The 15,140-nt window shown below is 40.1% G+C and overlaps 1 protein-coding gene across 1 annotated transcript in view; it reads right to left on the bottom strand.

The window, feature by feature from the left end:
* Positions 1–15,140, bottom strand: part of CEP192 (centrosomal protein 192) — a 108,296-nt gene that overhangs the window by 76,190 nt on the left and 16,966 nt on the right. Inside the window, exons 6-11 of the mRNA XM_056126924.1 lie at positions 12,590–12,738; positions 10,657–10,801; positions 9,204–9,292; positions 3,446–3,680; positions 2,357–2,500; positions 115–179 (exon numbers count right to left, since the gene is read on the bottom strand). Of these exons, the coding sequence (XP_055982899.1) occupies positions 115–179; positions 2,357–2,500; positions 3,446–3,680; positions 9,204–9,292; positions 10,657–10,801; positions 12,590–12,738 (827 nt within the window). The remainder of the gene's footprint in view (positions 1–114; positions 180–2,356; positions 2,501–3,445; positions 3,681–9,203; positions 9,293–10,656; positions 10,802–12,589; positions 12,739–15,140) is intronic.

The following is a 15,140-nucleotide window of genomic DNA, read 5'->3' as shown; positions in this document are numbered from 1 at the left end:
ATCAAACTTAGGGTCTCACAAACGCAAGGCAGGTGCTCTACCACTGAGCTATATATATCCATCCCCAATATACTATAAATCGTAAACTTGAGTGAATGTCAATAAATTACAAACCTGCATAAATTGATGCTCTTTATTGAATTCTTCTTCATCATGTGCAATCAAATCCAAAGCTTCAGCTTAAAAACGGGATTTTTTAAAAATTAATAATGTACTAACACCTATTAAATACTAGCATGAAAACAAAACTTAGCTAGCTAGAACAATGAAATATTAAAGAAACAATTGAAATCACTATATAAAATCTCCTATGACTATGCATCTGTACCACGTATATCTATCTGTGGCTGTCAAAAGTCTGTGTTTGTTTTTTTTTTTAAGTTATTTACCTGCTCTAGCTTTCAAAAGGGACCTTATACAGGGCATATTTTTTTCTTTTTTGTGGGGCAGGTTGGGGGGAGGGGTCAGTTTGGGCCACATCTGGCAATGTTCAGGAATTTCAACTGGGAACACTGAACAATCCCAGCCATTTGCTAACAAGTCAACACACAGAAGCCTGCTCAGAACTGTTCACATTTAGAAAGAGAAGTCCCAACTACCGGAAACCCCAAAAGTTGTCTGACAAAGATAAGTCCTCAAAGCTCCTATTGCGCGCATCAGCTCAACTCACAAAATGAGTATCAGACCATTCATACGGAGACGGACAATCTCCAGCCATGACCATCAACTACAATAGATGCTCCCAGTCCTGCTTTCCTTTGACCATCCTTTGTTATCTCCCATCAAACTTTTTTTTTTTGCTTTTTGGGTCACACCTGGCAATGCTCAGGGCCTTCTCCTGGCTCTGCACTCAGGAATTATTCCTGGCGGTGTTCAGGGGACCATATGGGATGCTGGAAATCGAACCCAGGTCAGCTGTGTGCAAGGCAAACGCCCTTCCAGCTGCACTATTGCTCCAGCCCTCCATCAAACTTTTTAGTAGTCCCCGATTTTTTTGCATAACAAAAGAAACTCAGACTAAAAAAAAAAACCTACTGAGGCTAGAGAGGTAGTACACCAGGTCAGGTGCTTGCCTTGCATTCAGCCCACCCAGGTTCAATTCCCAGCATACCATATTGTCCAAAGCACCACTAGGCATGATTACAGAGTGCAGAGCCAAGAATAAGCCCTGAGCACAGCCAGGTGTAGCACCAAACCCAAAACTATTTCCATATCTTCTCCCTACTGAATGGGAAAAAATATTCGAACATCATCTATCAGATAAAAGTCTGTATGTCTATAAGTCAAGATATAGATACTGAACATCTTCCTTAAGTCTAGGAGTCTCAGCACAAGGCTTAGCAGCACAGCAAAATCTTGAAAGACTAAGGCTCAAAATCATGTTCTACAGACCCAGTTTTTACTTTCGCTGTCAAAGCACCTCTTGTTTGTTTGGGGGCAACACTGGCAGTGCTTAGGGCTTATTCCTAGCTCTCAGTTCAGGGATCACTCCTGATGGGCTTGGGGGGTCATGATGATAGGGGTCAAATCAGGGTCGGTCGTGTGCAAGGCTGTTGCCTCACCCAGTGTACTAGCTCTCCAAACCTCTCCCATCATTTATACCATAGTTCATAGCTTTTACACCAAATCGATTGGTTTTTCTAATTGCCTATCTAGCACAGCATTTCTTTTCTTTTGGTTTTGGGATCATACCAGGTTGTACTCAGGACTTGCTGGCTCTGTACTCTCTCACTATTCCTGGCAGGGAACAGGGAATCATATGCGGTGCCAAGGACTGAACTGAGCCACATGCAAGATAAGTGCTATACTATCTTACCTGCTATACTATCTCTTAAGTCCCCATTTGGCATTTCTTTTGTTTAAGACATAATTTTAAAACTGAGAAAGTTAAGTAAAGTCACTTTCAATTCTGCAATATGGTGGTTCTAAAAAGATGGGCGGCGAGATACTTCAAAGAACGAAATTGCATAGTTTTCATGAGAACCCTCAATTCAATCCCCTGCACTCCATGGTTCCCAAGAACCAGTGGGAAGAACAACTCCTAAGCAATAAGTCAAAAGAGCCCCCAAAGACCACCAGGTTTGGTCTAAAACCACCCAAAATTTAAAAATTAAAATAAAAAAGATCTAAAATTGTTTGTCTAACTCCCTCCCCTTGCTTAAGGAAAAGGCTCAACTCATTCTGCAACGTTAGCTTTAACTCAAGTCTTTATTCATATAAAAATGAGAAAATGCCAAAGTATTATTTCTATATTTCAGACAGGATTTGACACAGTCAATGAATATATACTGAATAATCATAGGACACCATGAGAAAATATAAGAGTGCAAAATAAAGTAGAAGTCAATATACTTACAACCACATTGAAAATCTTCATTCATTTCATTAGTCTGAATACTTATATCTTGTTCATTATTGAAAGATGTATAATAGGCAAGATCAGTGACCCATTTGCCCTCTTCATTTTGGTAGACCACACTCTGTTTTTTCAGATCCATTTCTAAAATTCCAAAAATATCTGATGATGCATGCAATTTTAAAAACAATACCCCTAACTTTAGTTAGCTGAGTTGTTAATAGTACTGAAATCTGCCCCCAAACTAGACTGAAAACAGAAAAGACATTTTCCAAAAGAAATTATCTCTCTTATGGCAGAGAAGCCAGCACTAATCATAATAAAAGTTGCTGGTGGAAAAGAGGGAAAAAGAAAATGAAAACTGGGACTGGAGTGATAGCACAGTGAGCAGGGTGTTTTCCTTGCACGCAACCGACCCAGGTTTGATCCCCAGCATCCCACATGGTCCCCCAGCACCACCAGGAGAAATTCCTGAGTGCAGAGCCAGGAGCAACCCCTGAGCATCTCTGGGTGTGACCCAAAAAAGCAAAAAAGCAAAAAAAAGAAAACTAGGCAACTAGGCTTTGAAAGGCATATTTTCAATATGATGTCTGAATAATATCATCTTTTGATCTTTAAAATATGTACCTAGGGGCTGGAAAAATAGCACAGCGGGTAGGGCGTTTGCCTTGCACACGGCTGACCCAGGTTCGAGTCCCAGCATCCCATATGGGACCCTGAGCACCGCCAGGAGTAACTCCTGAGTGCAGAGCCAGGAGTAGCCCCTGTGCATTGCCGGGTGTGACCCAAAAAGCAAAAAAATAAAAAATAAAATAAAATATCTACCTATTCTAGGGGTTGGAGAGATAGTACAGTGTGCTTGCCTTGCAAACTGCTGACCTGGGTTCAATCCCCAGCATCCCATCTGGTCCCCAAGCACCGCAAGGAGAGATTCCTGAGTGCAGAGCCAGAAGTAACTCTTTAGATTGTGGCCCCCCTCTCCGATCTATTTTAATAATGATTACTTATCTATTTTCATAATGATTAGGCAAGTTCCATTTGGGAACATATTCTATTAAAAATACACAATATTTTATATAGCTTACTTACGGTCATTACTCTTTTCAATGGTCTTATTATGTTCACATATTTGCCTTTTACTAGCTGGTGACTGAAGAGTATCGGAGGAATTCATTCCATTGTCACTAATAGGCTCCGAAGATGCCAAATCCATAGGCTTTTGAAGGGCGCTTTTAGAAGTCTCAGTGTCTAAACAACTATCCACTGGCAAAGCGATTTCTGAATTTGATGCCAAACTCTTATTATCATGAAGAGAGCCTTCCTCCTGTTTCAAATGATACATCAAGTCACTATCACCACTACTGGTATTGATGTCATGACATAAAATAGGATTCTCATTAGTAATCCTGATAGACTTCAGAACAATTTCTCTTGAGCTTTCCTTTAAAAGTCAGTAACAGGGGCAACTCGCAGCCTCATAGGATGGGGAGTGGAACCAGCTTGTCCTTCATGCCCTACTGGGCCATCTCACTCCTGGAGATGGGAGGTTTCTTGCTCCACAACCAGTAGGATCAATTAATAAACTACACGAACCTGGGCACTGAGGCTGAGGGTGAGTCTGAGGCACTCCCTTCCCCTCACTGACTTAACACAAACTGTTCACAAGGAGACAAAGGAGAATCCTGCTTCAATGGACAAAGGAAAGAGAAATACTTCGGGAAATGCACTGAAAGTGGTTTTGTCATATTACCTGGATCCCCAGAGATGAGAGAGAAGAGTAGTGTGTCAAATACAAATTTAGGTACTCTCCCACCCCCCAAGTTTCACCACATTCTTGATAGTGCTGGACTCTCCTGTGCCCATTCCTCCACCTTACTGACATTAACTGAAAACAAAATTCCAGTTCTACAGAAGCTGGGAAAGGCCAGAAAAAAAAAAAATCAAACCAAGTAAAATAAAACTTAAGATACCACGACCTTTTGGGAAAGTTAAAAAAAATAAAAAAGTTAAATAAAAGTTAAAATTAATGAAATAAATAATGACAATTTAGAGTATAAAATGTACTGACCAGAAATATACATATATCAACCAGAGACTTCAAGGATATAACATCACAAGGAGAAAACAATGGCATGAGATTATAGGCAGAGATAAGATAGAGGTAAGATTGATACACTAAATTCAAAAAGATGTAGAAGAAAACTCAGAAGGGTAGCTTAAGGTGATAAAACTCAGAAAAGATAATCAGAATTATGGCAAAGTCACAATAAAATTAGTGAGTTTAGAAGTAAAATTGACAAGAAGAGGGTACACATTAATGTTGTAAACAAGAAATAGTCAATTCAGAATATGAAGAGCTCATGACAGAACAAAAGTTTTAGAGAATGCTACAGAGATAGAATAGACGAAATGGGAAACCATATCAGGTACTTTGAAATACTATATTTAGGCAGAAATAATGTATATTGGACTGGAGCAATAGCACAGCGGGTAGGGCGTTTACCTTGCACACGGCCAACCCAGGTTCAATTTCTCCATCCCTCTCAGAGAGCCAAGCAAGCTACAGAGAGAATCCCGCCCGCACAGCAGAGCCCGGCAAGCTCCTTGTAGCATATTCGATATGCCAAAAACAGTAACAAGTCTCACAATGGAGACGTTACTGGTGTCCGCTCAAGCAAATCAATGAACAATGGGAGGACAGTGCTACAGTGCTATTCTTTGCTTAGTTGTTTGTGAACTATTTCTCTTATTTTCACCAGTCTAAGGTTAAAAACTGCATTCTAGATTGATTATAAATGAACAAATACTAAGCAATTTACCAAAAACAAGTTCATAATGTGCTCACAGCAAAGGTAAGTTGACAGATTCAGATAGCAAGTGCATCCAACAAGGTATAAGAAATGTCAGTTTAACATTTATAATAATCACTAAAAGTCTCTTCAATGGTGTATAAGCCAAATAGTTTGACCAATCTTATAAACTGAATGTAACAACACATGAAAACTCAAATATTACTTAATTTTAAATAGGATTGAAACAGTAAATATTAAAAAACATCCCTAAAAAAACCAATAACAGCTGCAACAGAAACAGCAAATTAAGCCAGTATCTCAAAACCAAGCTCCCCAACAAATTCTCCCAAATGGTGCTTCTTATTCTTTCCTAGCATAACAATTCCTGAAAGAGGGTTAAGGCCTATGATACTCCTAAACATTCAACTACAACCAATTATCTCAAGTCATTACTAAGCCTGAATAGTTTTCTTTTCTGCTATAAGATGTGTTGACAAAGAAAGGCTTGTAGGCCACTTTTTTAAGTCTAAATACCTAAAGGTGGTAACTCTATCAAAAAGTAAAAATAATGATTTTGAAGGAAGATTTAGGTTTAAATCCTAGTGCCACCATGTCATCTGGACAACATGCCAAAATTATTATAAAGATGATAAACTTGGGGCTGGAGTGATAGCACAGTGGGTAGGGCGCTTGCCTTGCACGCAGCCAACTCGGGTTCGATTCCCAGCATCCCATATGATCCCCCAAGCACTGCCAGGAGTAATTCCTGAGTGCAGAGCCAGGAGTAACCTTGAGCATCGCTGGGTGTGACCCAAAAAGGAAAACAAGACAAAAAAAAAAAAAGATAAACTTTTTCACCACCTATTAGCACAAAGCAGGTACCTTAAAAATACCAGTTAGTGGACTCAGCCTTGAATCCCAGAAGACAACAGCTCTCTGGAGATTTCTCCAAACCCCAGGCCAAACCCATTTCACCGAGGCACCTGAAATGGAGCAGGTGTCCTCTCTCTGCCCACTACAAATGAATGCCTGGTGACCACAAACTTCTAGAAGAAAAACTCAGGTATGTGGGATCAGTAACTGAAGACTCCAAGCCACAGGGGACGGGCAGCCCGCTCCTGCAGGATCCTGGCTTCACACCCACGAATGGCCTCCGGGTGCCTTTTAAGCTCATTAACAGCCTTGATCCAGAGACTCACAAATTAATCTCAGAATAAATTAGCTCCCTACAGAGATGTCTCCAGACCCCAATCGTTTACAATTTTAAAATCCCAGGAGTGCGTGGCCACAAAAACGGCGACAGGATCTCTCATGATATTCATAATAAGCAACAGAAGCAGGATTGAATGGTGGTGGGAAAATTAAAAATAATGGTGGTGGGATGGATGGAACTGGTGTTGAAATATTGAATGTAATCAATTAATGTGAACAACCTTATGAAAATAAAATTTAAAAATTAAAAAAGAAATACCAGTTAGCTTAAAAATTTAGATGTAAAAGCTCTATAAGAAAACACCAATGGATAGTTTTGTGTTCTTCTGTGGATAACAACTTCTAAACTTAACACTCATAGAAGTTAAATTGTGTCTCTTAAAAAAAGCTGTGTCTGAGTCTAACCCAAAGAACCTCGAAACCTTAGGAAAAAAGGCTCCTTGCAGAGGTAGTAGTGAAGTATTTTAAAATGAGCACATTCTGGGTCTGTGATGGGCCTTACCCCTAATAAGCAACAGGATCTTTATAAGGGAAGAAGAAAATTTCAGAAGTGATAAAAACACAGGAAGGGAAGGTGACGTGAAGATAAAGCTTTAGATTAATTGCCAGTCACTGGGAACTTCATCCAGTAGATTCTGTGAAGGTCAATAACCAGGATTCTGCTTTTACAGCTAAGCATTTTTTAAAACTGCCTATGACTTTCATGATGAGAAATGATCTCTGTATGAACTACAACACTAAGCATCATATCTTCCACTAAGAAATTTCCCAATCATTGTTTCTGTTGAAATGACCAAAATGCTTAGCAATTTAGTTAATACTAAAAATATAAACAGATACCAGAGCAATAGTACAGTAGTAGGGAGCTTGCCCTGCATGTAGCCGACCCAGGTTTAATCCCTGGTATTCGATATTATCCCTGAGCACCACCACAAATGATTCCGAGTGCAGAGCCAGGAATAACCCCTGAGCACTGCAGGATATGGCCCCTAAGCCAAAAACTAAAATATAATAATGTTCAGTTATCACTAAAGAAATAATTACTGTATTATAACAGAATGTAGTTCTTATATATATAAATCCCCAAATTAAATGGGCACAGACATGTTTAGAAAATTTATTGTGGAGCATGGCAATAGGCACTGGAGCAGATTAGACCTGACCTTGCAGAGTAGCCCAGAAACTAAGACTCACAAGAGGGAATATCTGGGCAAAGTTGGCAAGAACTGGGTGTCAGCACGGGTGTTTGACCTTGAGCCCCACTCAACTTCCTAATCACATGCACCAAAGACACAGAAACTGTCATGTATGCTTAGCACGTCATCCTAACCACAGTATCTAGCCTCGACTGGGATTGGACCAGGGCAAAGCAGAGTAGGAGAGGTGATAGGCCAATAGTGCTAAACTTTATGTGATTGGATCTTCCTGTAAGCCAAGACCCTCTACAAAAATCTGTGTGTATTAGGCAATAAAGTGAACAGCCATCAGCTGCTCCCCGGAGGCTGTTTCTCCATGCGCTCGTCATCCTTTGCCCCACATCTGTCCAGACCTGGTGTCCAATGTGTCCGGGCACACTGGGGAAAAACTGTTTCCCAAAAATTTTTTATAAATTTCCGCACTGTAATAAAACCAGTAAGATGCTGTTTACCTTTTCTTTCTTGCTTAGCTACCTCTAAGGTGCTAAAAGCTGTAATTCTATTAACCTGGTATCATTGTAAGTCTACAATGATCAATGGCTATACAAGTGATCAAGCTGTATTATGAAAGAAATTCTATCAACCCCAAATTCTGGTTACCAACCAGGCTTTATACTCTATATAACTAGTTTCGGGTATGGTCCAAACCCTTGTCCCCTTGAACTCAAAAATAGGGCAATGTCAACCGTTTCGTAATCTAATCTGATAAATTAATTCTTTCTTTTCTTCCTTTTTGGGCCACACCTGGTGATGCTCAGGAGTTACCTCTGGCTCAGTGCTTAGGAATCACTCCTGGCAGTGCTTGGGGAACCAGACGGAATACTGGGGAATGAACCCAGGTCAGTTACATGCAAGGTAAGTGTCCCACCCATTGTACTCTCTCTCTCTGGCCCCAAGTAACAAATTGTTGAACTTGCTGACTAGGTAACTTCTACTTGCGACATTTTAAAATATACTAAAATACTGTATCAAATAAATAAAATACTGTATTGTATAATACAGTGCAGAGTCTCCTGCCCCCACGGCTGGCTGTCCTCACCAGGGCCCCTTGGAGAGGGGCAGGTTGAGTTTCCCTCCCCGCCCCGAGGAGAATCCCAACAGCCAAAGACCTCTAGAACCAGCCACAGTCATGCTTAAGACCACTTTCCACATGTTCGGATGAGCCTCATGCATGAAAGAACTGGCAGAGGAACCCAGGCATGTGGGACCCGGAGCTGAGATCTCCAAGTCTGCTCGGATTGGAACTGGTCCTCCTCCACCCAGATCCCCCATCTTCCAGTAGGTAGGTGTTACACCCACTAATTGCTCCCGGCCCTGTGTTATCCCATAAATGGCCAAGACCCAGAGACTTTAAAACCCAGCTCCCAGACATCTTATTATCTATTTCTTACTTTTGGGAGAACAAAGCAGGCTACCAAGAGTAACCTGCGCACACGGCAGAGTCTGGCAAACTCCCCGTGGCATATTCTATATGCCAAAACCCAGTAGCAATGATGGGTTTTATTCCCCTGACCCTCGAATGTGGCACTTTGTAAAATCTCAGGGCTAGGACGAAAGAGACATTACTAGTGCCTGCTCGAGGAAATCCACAAACAACAGGATGACAGAATTTTATGGGAAAAACATTTGAAATGCATAAGAACTTACTCTGCGAAAATCGGAAACAGTGCTCTTCAAATTTTCTGCACTTTGTTTTTCTTCAGATCTCAAAGAACCAGAGGAAAACAGTGACACAACTAAAATACAATAAAACAGGAAAAAATAAAAAGCAATATCAGGCCAGAGAGATAGAGGTTTAGATGCTTATAAGGTTTAGATGCTTATAAGGTTTAGATCTTATAAGCAGCTGTTCCCAGTTCAATTCATGGCACCACATATGATCCCCCAAACATTGTCAAGAGTGATTCTTACTTCTGGGAATATATCCTGAGGATGCAAAAAAGCACAGCAGAAATGACATCTGTACCTATATGTTCACTGCAGCACTGTTCACAACAGCCAAAATCTGGAAACAACCCAAGTGCCCTACAACAGATGACTGGTTAAATAAAGTTTGGTACATCTACACAATGGAATACTATGCAGCTGTTAAGAGAGATGAAGTCATGAAATTTGCTTATAAATGGATAGACATAGAGAATATCATGCTAAGTGAAATGAGTCAGAAAGAGAGGGACAGACATAGAAGGACTGCACTCATTTGTGGAGTATAAAACAACATAACTTGAGGCCGACTCCTAAGGATAGTAGATACACGGGACAGGAAGATTGCTCTATAGCTGGAAGCCTGCCTCATGAGCTAAGGGGAGAAGGCAGCTGGAATAGAGAAGGGATCACTAAGAAAATGATGGCTTAAGGAACCATTTGGAATGTGCTGAAAGTAGATAAAAGACCAAACATGATAACCTCTCAGTATCTGCATTGCAAACCATAATGCCCAAAAGTAGAGAGAGAGTATAGGAATATTGTCTGCCATCGAGGCAGGGGGAGGGTGTGAAAGGGGGGGTATACCAGGGATATTGGTGGTGGGGAATGTGCACTGGTGGAGGGATGGGTGTTTGATCATTGTGTGATTGTAACCCAAACTGAAAGCTTGTAACTATCTCACAGTGATTCAATAAATTGTTTTTAAAAAACTGATTCTTGAGCACTGTGCCAACTTAAGCCCTGAGCAAAATCGGGTACAGTTCAAACTCTTGCCCTCTTGAATTCAAAAGTAGAGCTGTGACAACCATTTAGTAATCTAATGTAATATATGCGCCTTGCTATTTGAATTATTTTATATAACTTAATACTAGGCATTCCCATACAAACACTGCATTTTGCACAGAAGACAAAATAACCCTCAATAAGAGGCAACAGTGACAGACCGCCCACCATTCAGAGGATTCATTTCTAATTTTCAAATGTCTGCACAAAACCCAATCTTTTTTTTTAAAACCCAATCATTTATAACAGACACAAACTATTTCTAATAATACTAATGCATTTGATTACCAAAAGCTATCTTGAAGTTTTCAACTGTTTAAATATTTGAGAGTGGGGATCTCTGTCATTACAAACTTCATAAATAATAAAAAAAAATTATTTCAATACTTACTGGTCCCAGGTACACAAACAATATGATCTTCCTCAGACTTTTTGTGGGGCCTTTCAGAAATCCCCAAAGAGTATGAGCCATGAGAAAGCAAAGAGCCATTATTTTCTGATTGAAATTTACTGCTGCAGTTAGAATTTTCATTTGCCTGTTGGAAGAATAAGGTTTATTATTTTTTCAAATAAAAACAAACATTTTGAGAGGAAAAATGGGTAGCAGAGACTACCTTCCTTACAGAAGGATGTTAGATACTTAATACAGAAGGAACTGGAAAAGTTGTCATTGTAACCACCAATGCAACCCACTCTTTCTGGAAGGCTTCAGAAGTGATATTTAAACTAACTTCTGAAAGATGTTCAGGAACAGTATGTTCATGAATGACATTAAAGTACGGGAAAAGAAAAGAAACTTCATGAGACAATCTGGCCCATACTACTTTAACCATCGGTACCAACTGGCATAACCAGTAGTGGGGTAGCCAGAATTATATCTTCAAGTATGATGCAATTAGTGCACCATATCACTGCTATTTAATCTGATTCTGCTGGGAAAAAACATGTGAATTCTTGCCACAATGTTTCATCTAACCAGGAGAAAAAATAAAGCAGTTGGATATATCTAGTGTATGGGTTGTTCTACAAAACACTCAGATTTTCTAAACATATTTAATGACATAAAAGGAGGTCTCATGAAGAAAAAATGCAAGTATAATTATTTTTATTAGCTTTTTTGTTTGTTTGTTTGTTTTGTTTTTTTGGGGTCACACCCGGCGATGCACAGGAATTACTCCTGGTTCATGCACTCAGGAACTGCTCCTGGCGGTGCTCGGGGGACCACCTGGGATGCTGGGAATTGAACCTAGGTCGGCTGCGTGCAAGGCAAATGCCCTACCCGCTGTGCTATTGCTCCAGAACCCCACAAGTATAATTCTTGATTAAATCCTGGATCGAAAACAATGAAAGAGAAAAGGAGTCAGAGAGATAGTAGAGCAGGCAGGGCTCTTGTCTTGCATGCAACGAATCTAGGTTCAGTCCCTAGCATCCTATATGGTCCCCTGTGCCTCTCCAGGAGTGATCCCTGAGTAGAGAGCCAGGAACAAGCCTTGAGGACAACTGAACATGGCCCCGAAACCAAAAAGAAACAATGTGGAGCCTGTTGGTTAAATCTGAGTACAGATGCATTATGATTTAAATACCAAAGGGGCCACAGAGATAGTACAGCAAGTAGGGTGTTTGCTTTGCCCACGGCTAATCTGAGTTCATTCCCCAGCACTACATAAGGTCCTCCAAGCCCACAAGGAGTGACCCCTGAGTGCAGAGCCAGGAGTAAATGCTGAGTACAGTCAGGTGTGGCCCCAAAACTAAAGAAACATTGTATTTAAGTTAGAAAATTATGTTTAGGGGGCCCAAAGAGAGTACAGCAGGCAGGGTGTTTGCATTCAGCTGACCTGGGTTCAACCCTCAGCACCCCATATGATTCTCCAGAACCACCAGGAACAACTCCTGAGTATAGAGCCAGGAGTAAGCCCTGAGCACTGCCGGGCATGGTCCACAAGCCAAAAACAGAAAAAGAAAAAAGAAAAAGAAAATTGTGTTAAGGAAAATGTCCTCATTCACATGAGATAAATGCTAAAGTATAATGCTGAATGTCATAATAACCACAATTTATTTTTCAAGCTGCTAGCAAAACAGGATTATGAAGGAATAACGAAAATGCAAAGATGTTAAAATGATAGCAACTGATTAATCTGGATGAGACTCGGAATATAGATGTTCATGGTACTGTTTTTCCATTTTTCTGTGGCTGAACAAAAGGTAAGAGAAGTAGGAACTGAAAAGATATTTCTTATAGTTCCTAGCTTGATTACTATATTGATATCGAATAGTCATGCAATTTTATGTTCAAATTTCTGTAAAACCACACAATTAGAACATACCTGACTAGAATCATTGGTGGGTAACTTAAAATCTTTTTCTGAAGATCCCTGTCCTTCTAGGTCTTCATATATCATTCCAGGAATTGCTAATTGTTCAAAATAAGCCTCCAAATGATCATCATAAAACTCTTCATCATCAATATCATCATCTTTGAATAAAATGGAGAAAAAATATGACGGGCTTTGAAGCAGTGATGAACTATGACTCATTTACTGATTTATTTAACAGTTCCAGGGATCAAACTCAGGACCACAGACATCAAAGAAAATGCTCTACTGTTGAGCTCCATCCCCGCCCTGAACTAAAACACTTCGCCAAAAAGGTTAGTAAAACAAAAATGGGTCAATGGTCCATATGCTGTTAATATTTGATAAGAAAACAACTAATGTAATTTCAGCCTATAAATCACCATAAGCATTCAAATAAAAGTGATATCTTTAATCTCTTTTGGAACACAGCACAGAAACAAATCCTGGTGCACATATATATATGCGCACACACACATACTTACACATATATACATATACATGTGTACACATATGTAGATATACACATATATATGTGTATATATATCCAAAATTAGGATATGACCGCATCTCAGATCAGCGGGATCTGAGGTCAGATTATTCAAAAACCAGCGTGACGAGGAGGAAATTAGCAAGAACAAAATAAGCCTATCATAGGAGAAACAAATAAATTTAACAAAAATAATAGTTTAATGTAAAATGAGCCCTTAAAAAGTGCTATGGTCCCCTGAGCACAGCCAGGAGTAATTCCTGAGTGCATGAGCCAGGAGTAACCCGCATCACCGGGTGTGACCCAAAAAGCAAAAAAAAAAAAAAGCCATGATAAAGTTGAACACTGATAGCTATGATTCAGAACTATTCAACCTCCACTCTTTTTAAGTGAAGCAAGACAGTTATTATTGAACAAAATTTTCTTAGAAAGATGTGAGTGGAGAGAAATAAAAAGTATTCAAAAAAGAACATGGACTTTTTCAGAGTAGAAAAAAACAAGCTTAGAGACAAGCAAGTGAGAAATGTGTTTAAGGGAGAACCAGGGCTTGAAGGACAAGCTTCTAACTCCACTTTGAAGACACCAGCACTGCAAGGAAACAAGGGAACCAACCCTAGCAGTGGTTTCAAGTAAACTAATACCCAGTTCAGCAAGAGCAACATAAAATAAGACTAATAGTGACAGTGATGGTGTCACAGGTTTCCCCTGCCTTGTTATCTCATGTCTCCCCTCCTTTCCCTTTTGTGACTGTGGTGCCCAGTGGCCAGTTGTCACACACACTTGGTTGTGGAGCCACAAAGGGTTACACTTTGCTGATGCCAGGGATCACAGGTGAGTAGGCTGTGTCAGTGTGGCACCACCTGCAGCATGTAGGGGCAGTGCCAAAATGTTCTTAGGCCAGCAAGGCAAGCTGCTCTCCCAATGAGATTCCCCCAACCCCCACTCTCACTGGAGTATAAAAGGATTGTTTTGTCTTCAACACTGAGTCTTAAAACTGCTCACCACTTACACGTGGCCATTTTACCTGAGAATCTGGCCTCAAAACATTGGCAGCAAGATCTGCCTGAACGTCTAGTTTTAGCCCATTAGCCTGGTCTTTCAAGTCATGAATAATCTGGCTTGATAATCTTGTCTTGGTTTACTCCTGATCCAGTCTCCTGCTAGTGCCATCAACCTCCTTGCCAAAACCATGGCTATAACCCAAACGTGTGTCTCTGCCACACCCAAGAGTCTTTGCTGAAACCGTTTCTACTTTCTCAAAGGTCTTGTCTTCCTATTCTCTACATTAAGACCTAGCACAAGTCTTTCCAAAAGAAACGACTGCATCCTCTTTAGAAAGCAACCCAGACACATTCCTCAATCAGAAACTTTCCCATAATTGTTAGAGATTAAGTAGTCAAGTAAGTGTTTATAGAGTCGAGTATTCCTTGATGTATCTCTTTGGCAGGGGGGGTAAGGGGGGGGTTGCAATTGTGGTTTCAGGTATTTTGTGGATTGGTGGTTGTTGGGGGGGCAGGGGGAAGAGGCACAACCAGCTGTGCTCAGGGATCATTCCTGGCAGTATTCAGTGGACCATTTGTAGTGCCAGGAATAGATCCTAGGTTGAGCCACCTGCAAGAGAAATGCTGTACGTGCTATATGATCTCTCCAGCCCCCTTAGCAGGTGTTTTGGAGAATAAGGATATAAATAAATACTTCAATGTGCCTCTAATTACTAAGCTTTATACTGAGTAGCATTTAAGATTTTATACTTTAATATTAAACTGATAAGTATAATCATTATCAGAATTGACGAACAAGAACTAAATCCAAAAAAATGTGGACTTTTTTTCATCCTATTGTTTTTGACACATTATTTGTTAACAAATGTATATAACCATATCCTACTTTGAAACTTAAATCATTTTTCTTTTTGTCCAGATCTTCCTTAAAGAGAACATAAACTTCACCTCCACAAGCCTGTGTGTGTATATATATATAAAATAGTTCCTCCTCTTTCAGTTCCGATTGGATTGGTTTGCAATATCTATACCG

Source organism: Sorex fumeus, unplaced genomic scaffold (assembly GCF_029834395.1).
Source record: "Sorex fumeus unplaced genomic scaffold, SorFum_2.1 ptg000063l, whole genome shotgun sequence".
In the NCBI taxonomy this organism is placed as follows: domain Eukaryota; kingdom Metazoa; phylum Chordata; class Mammalia; order Eulipotyphla; family Soricidae; genus Sorex; species Sorex fumeus.
Note: the sequence above shows the minus strand (reverse complement) of the source record. Positions and strands in the feature narration are given on the sequence as shown.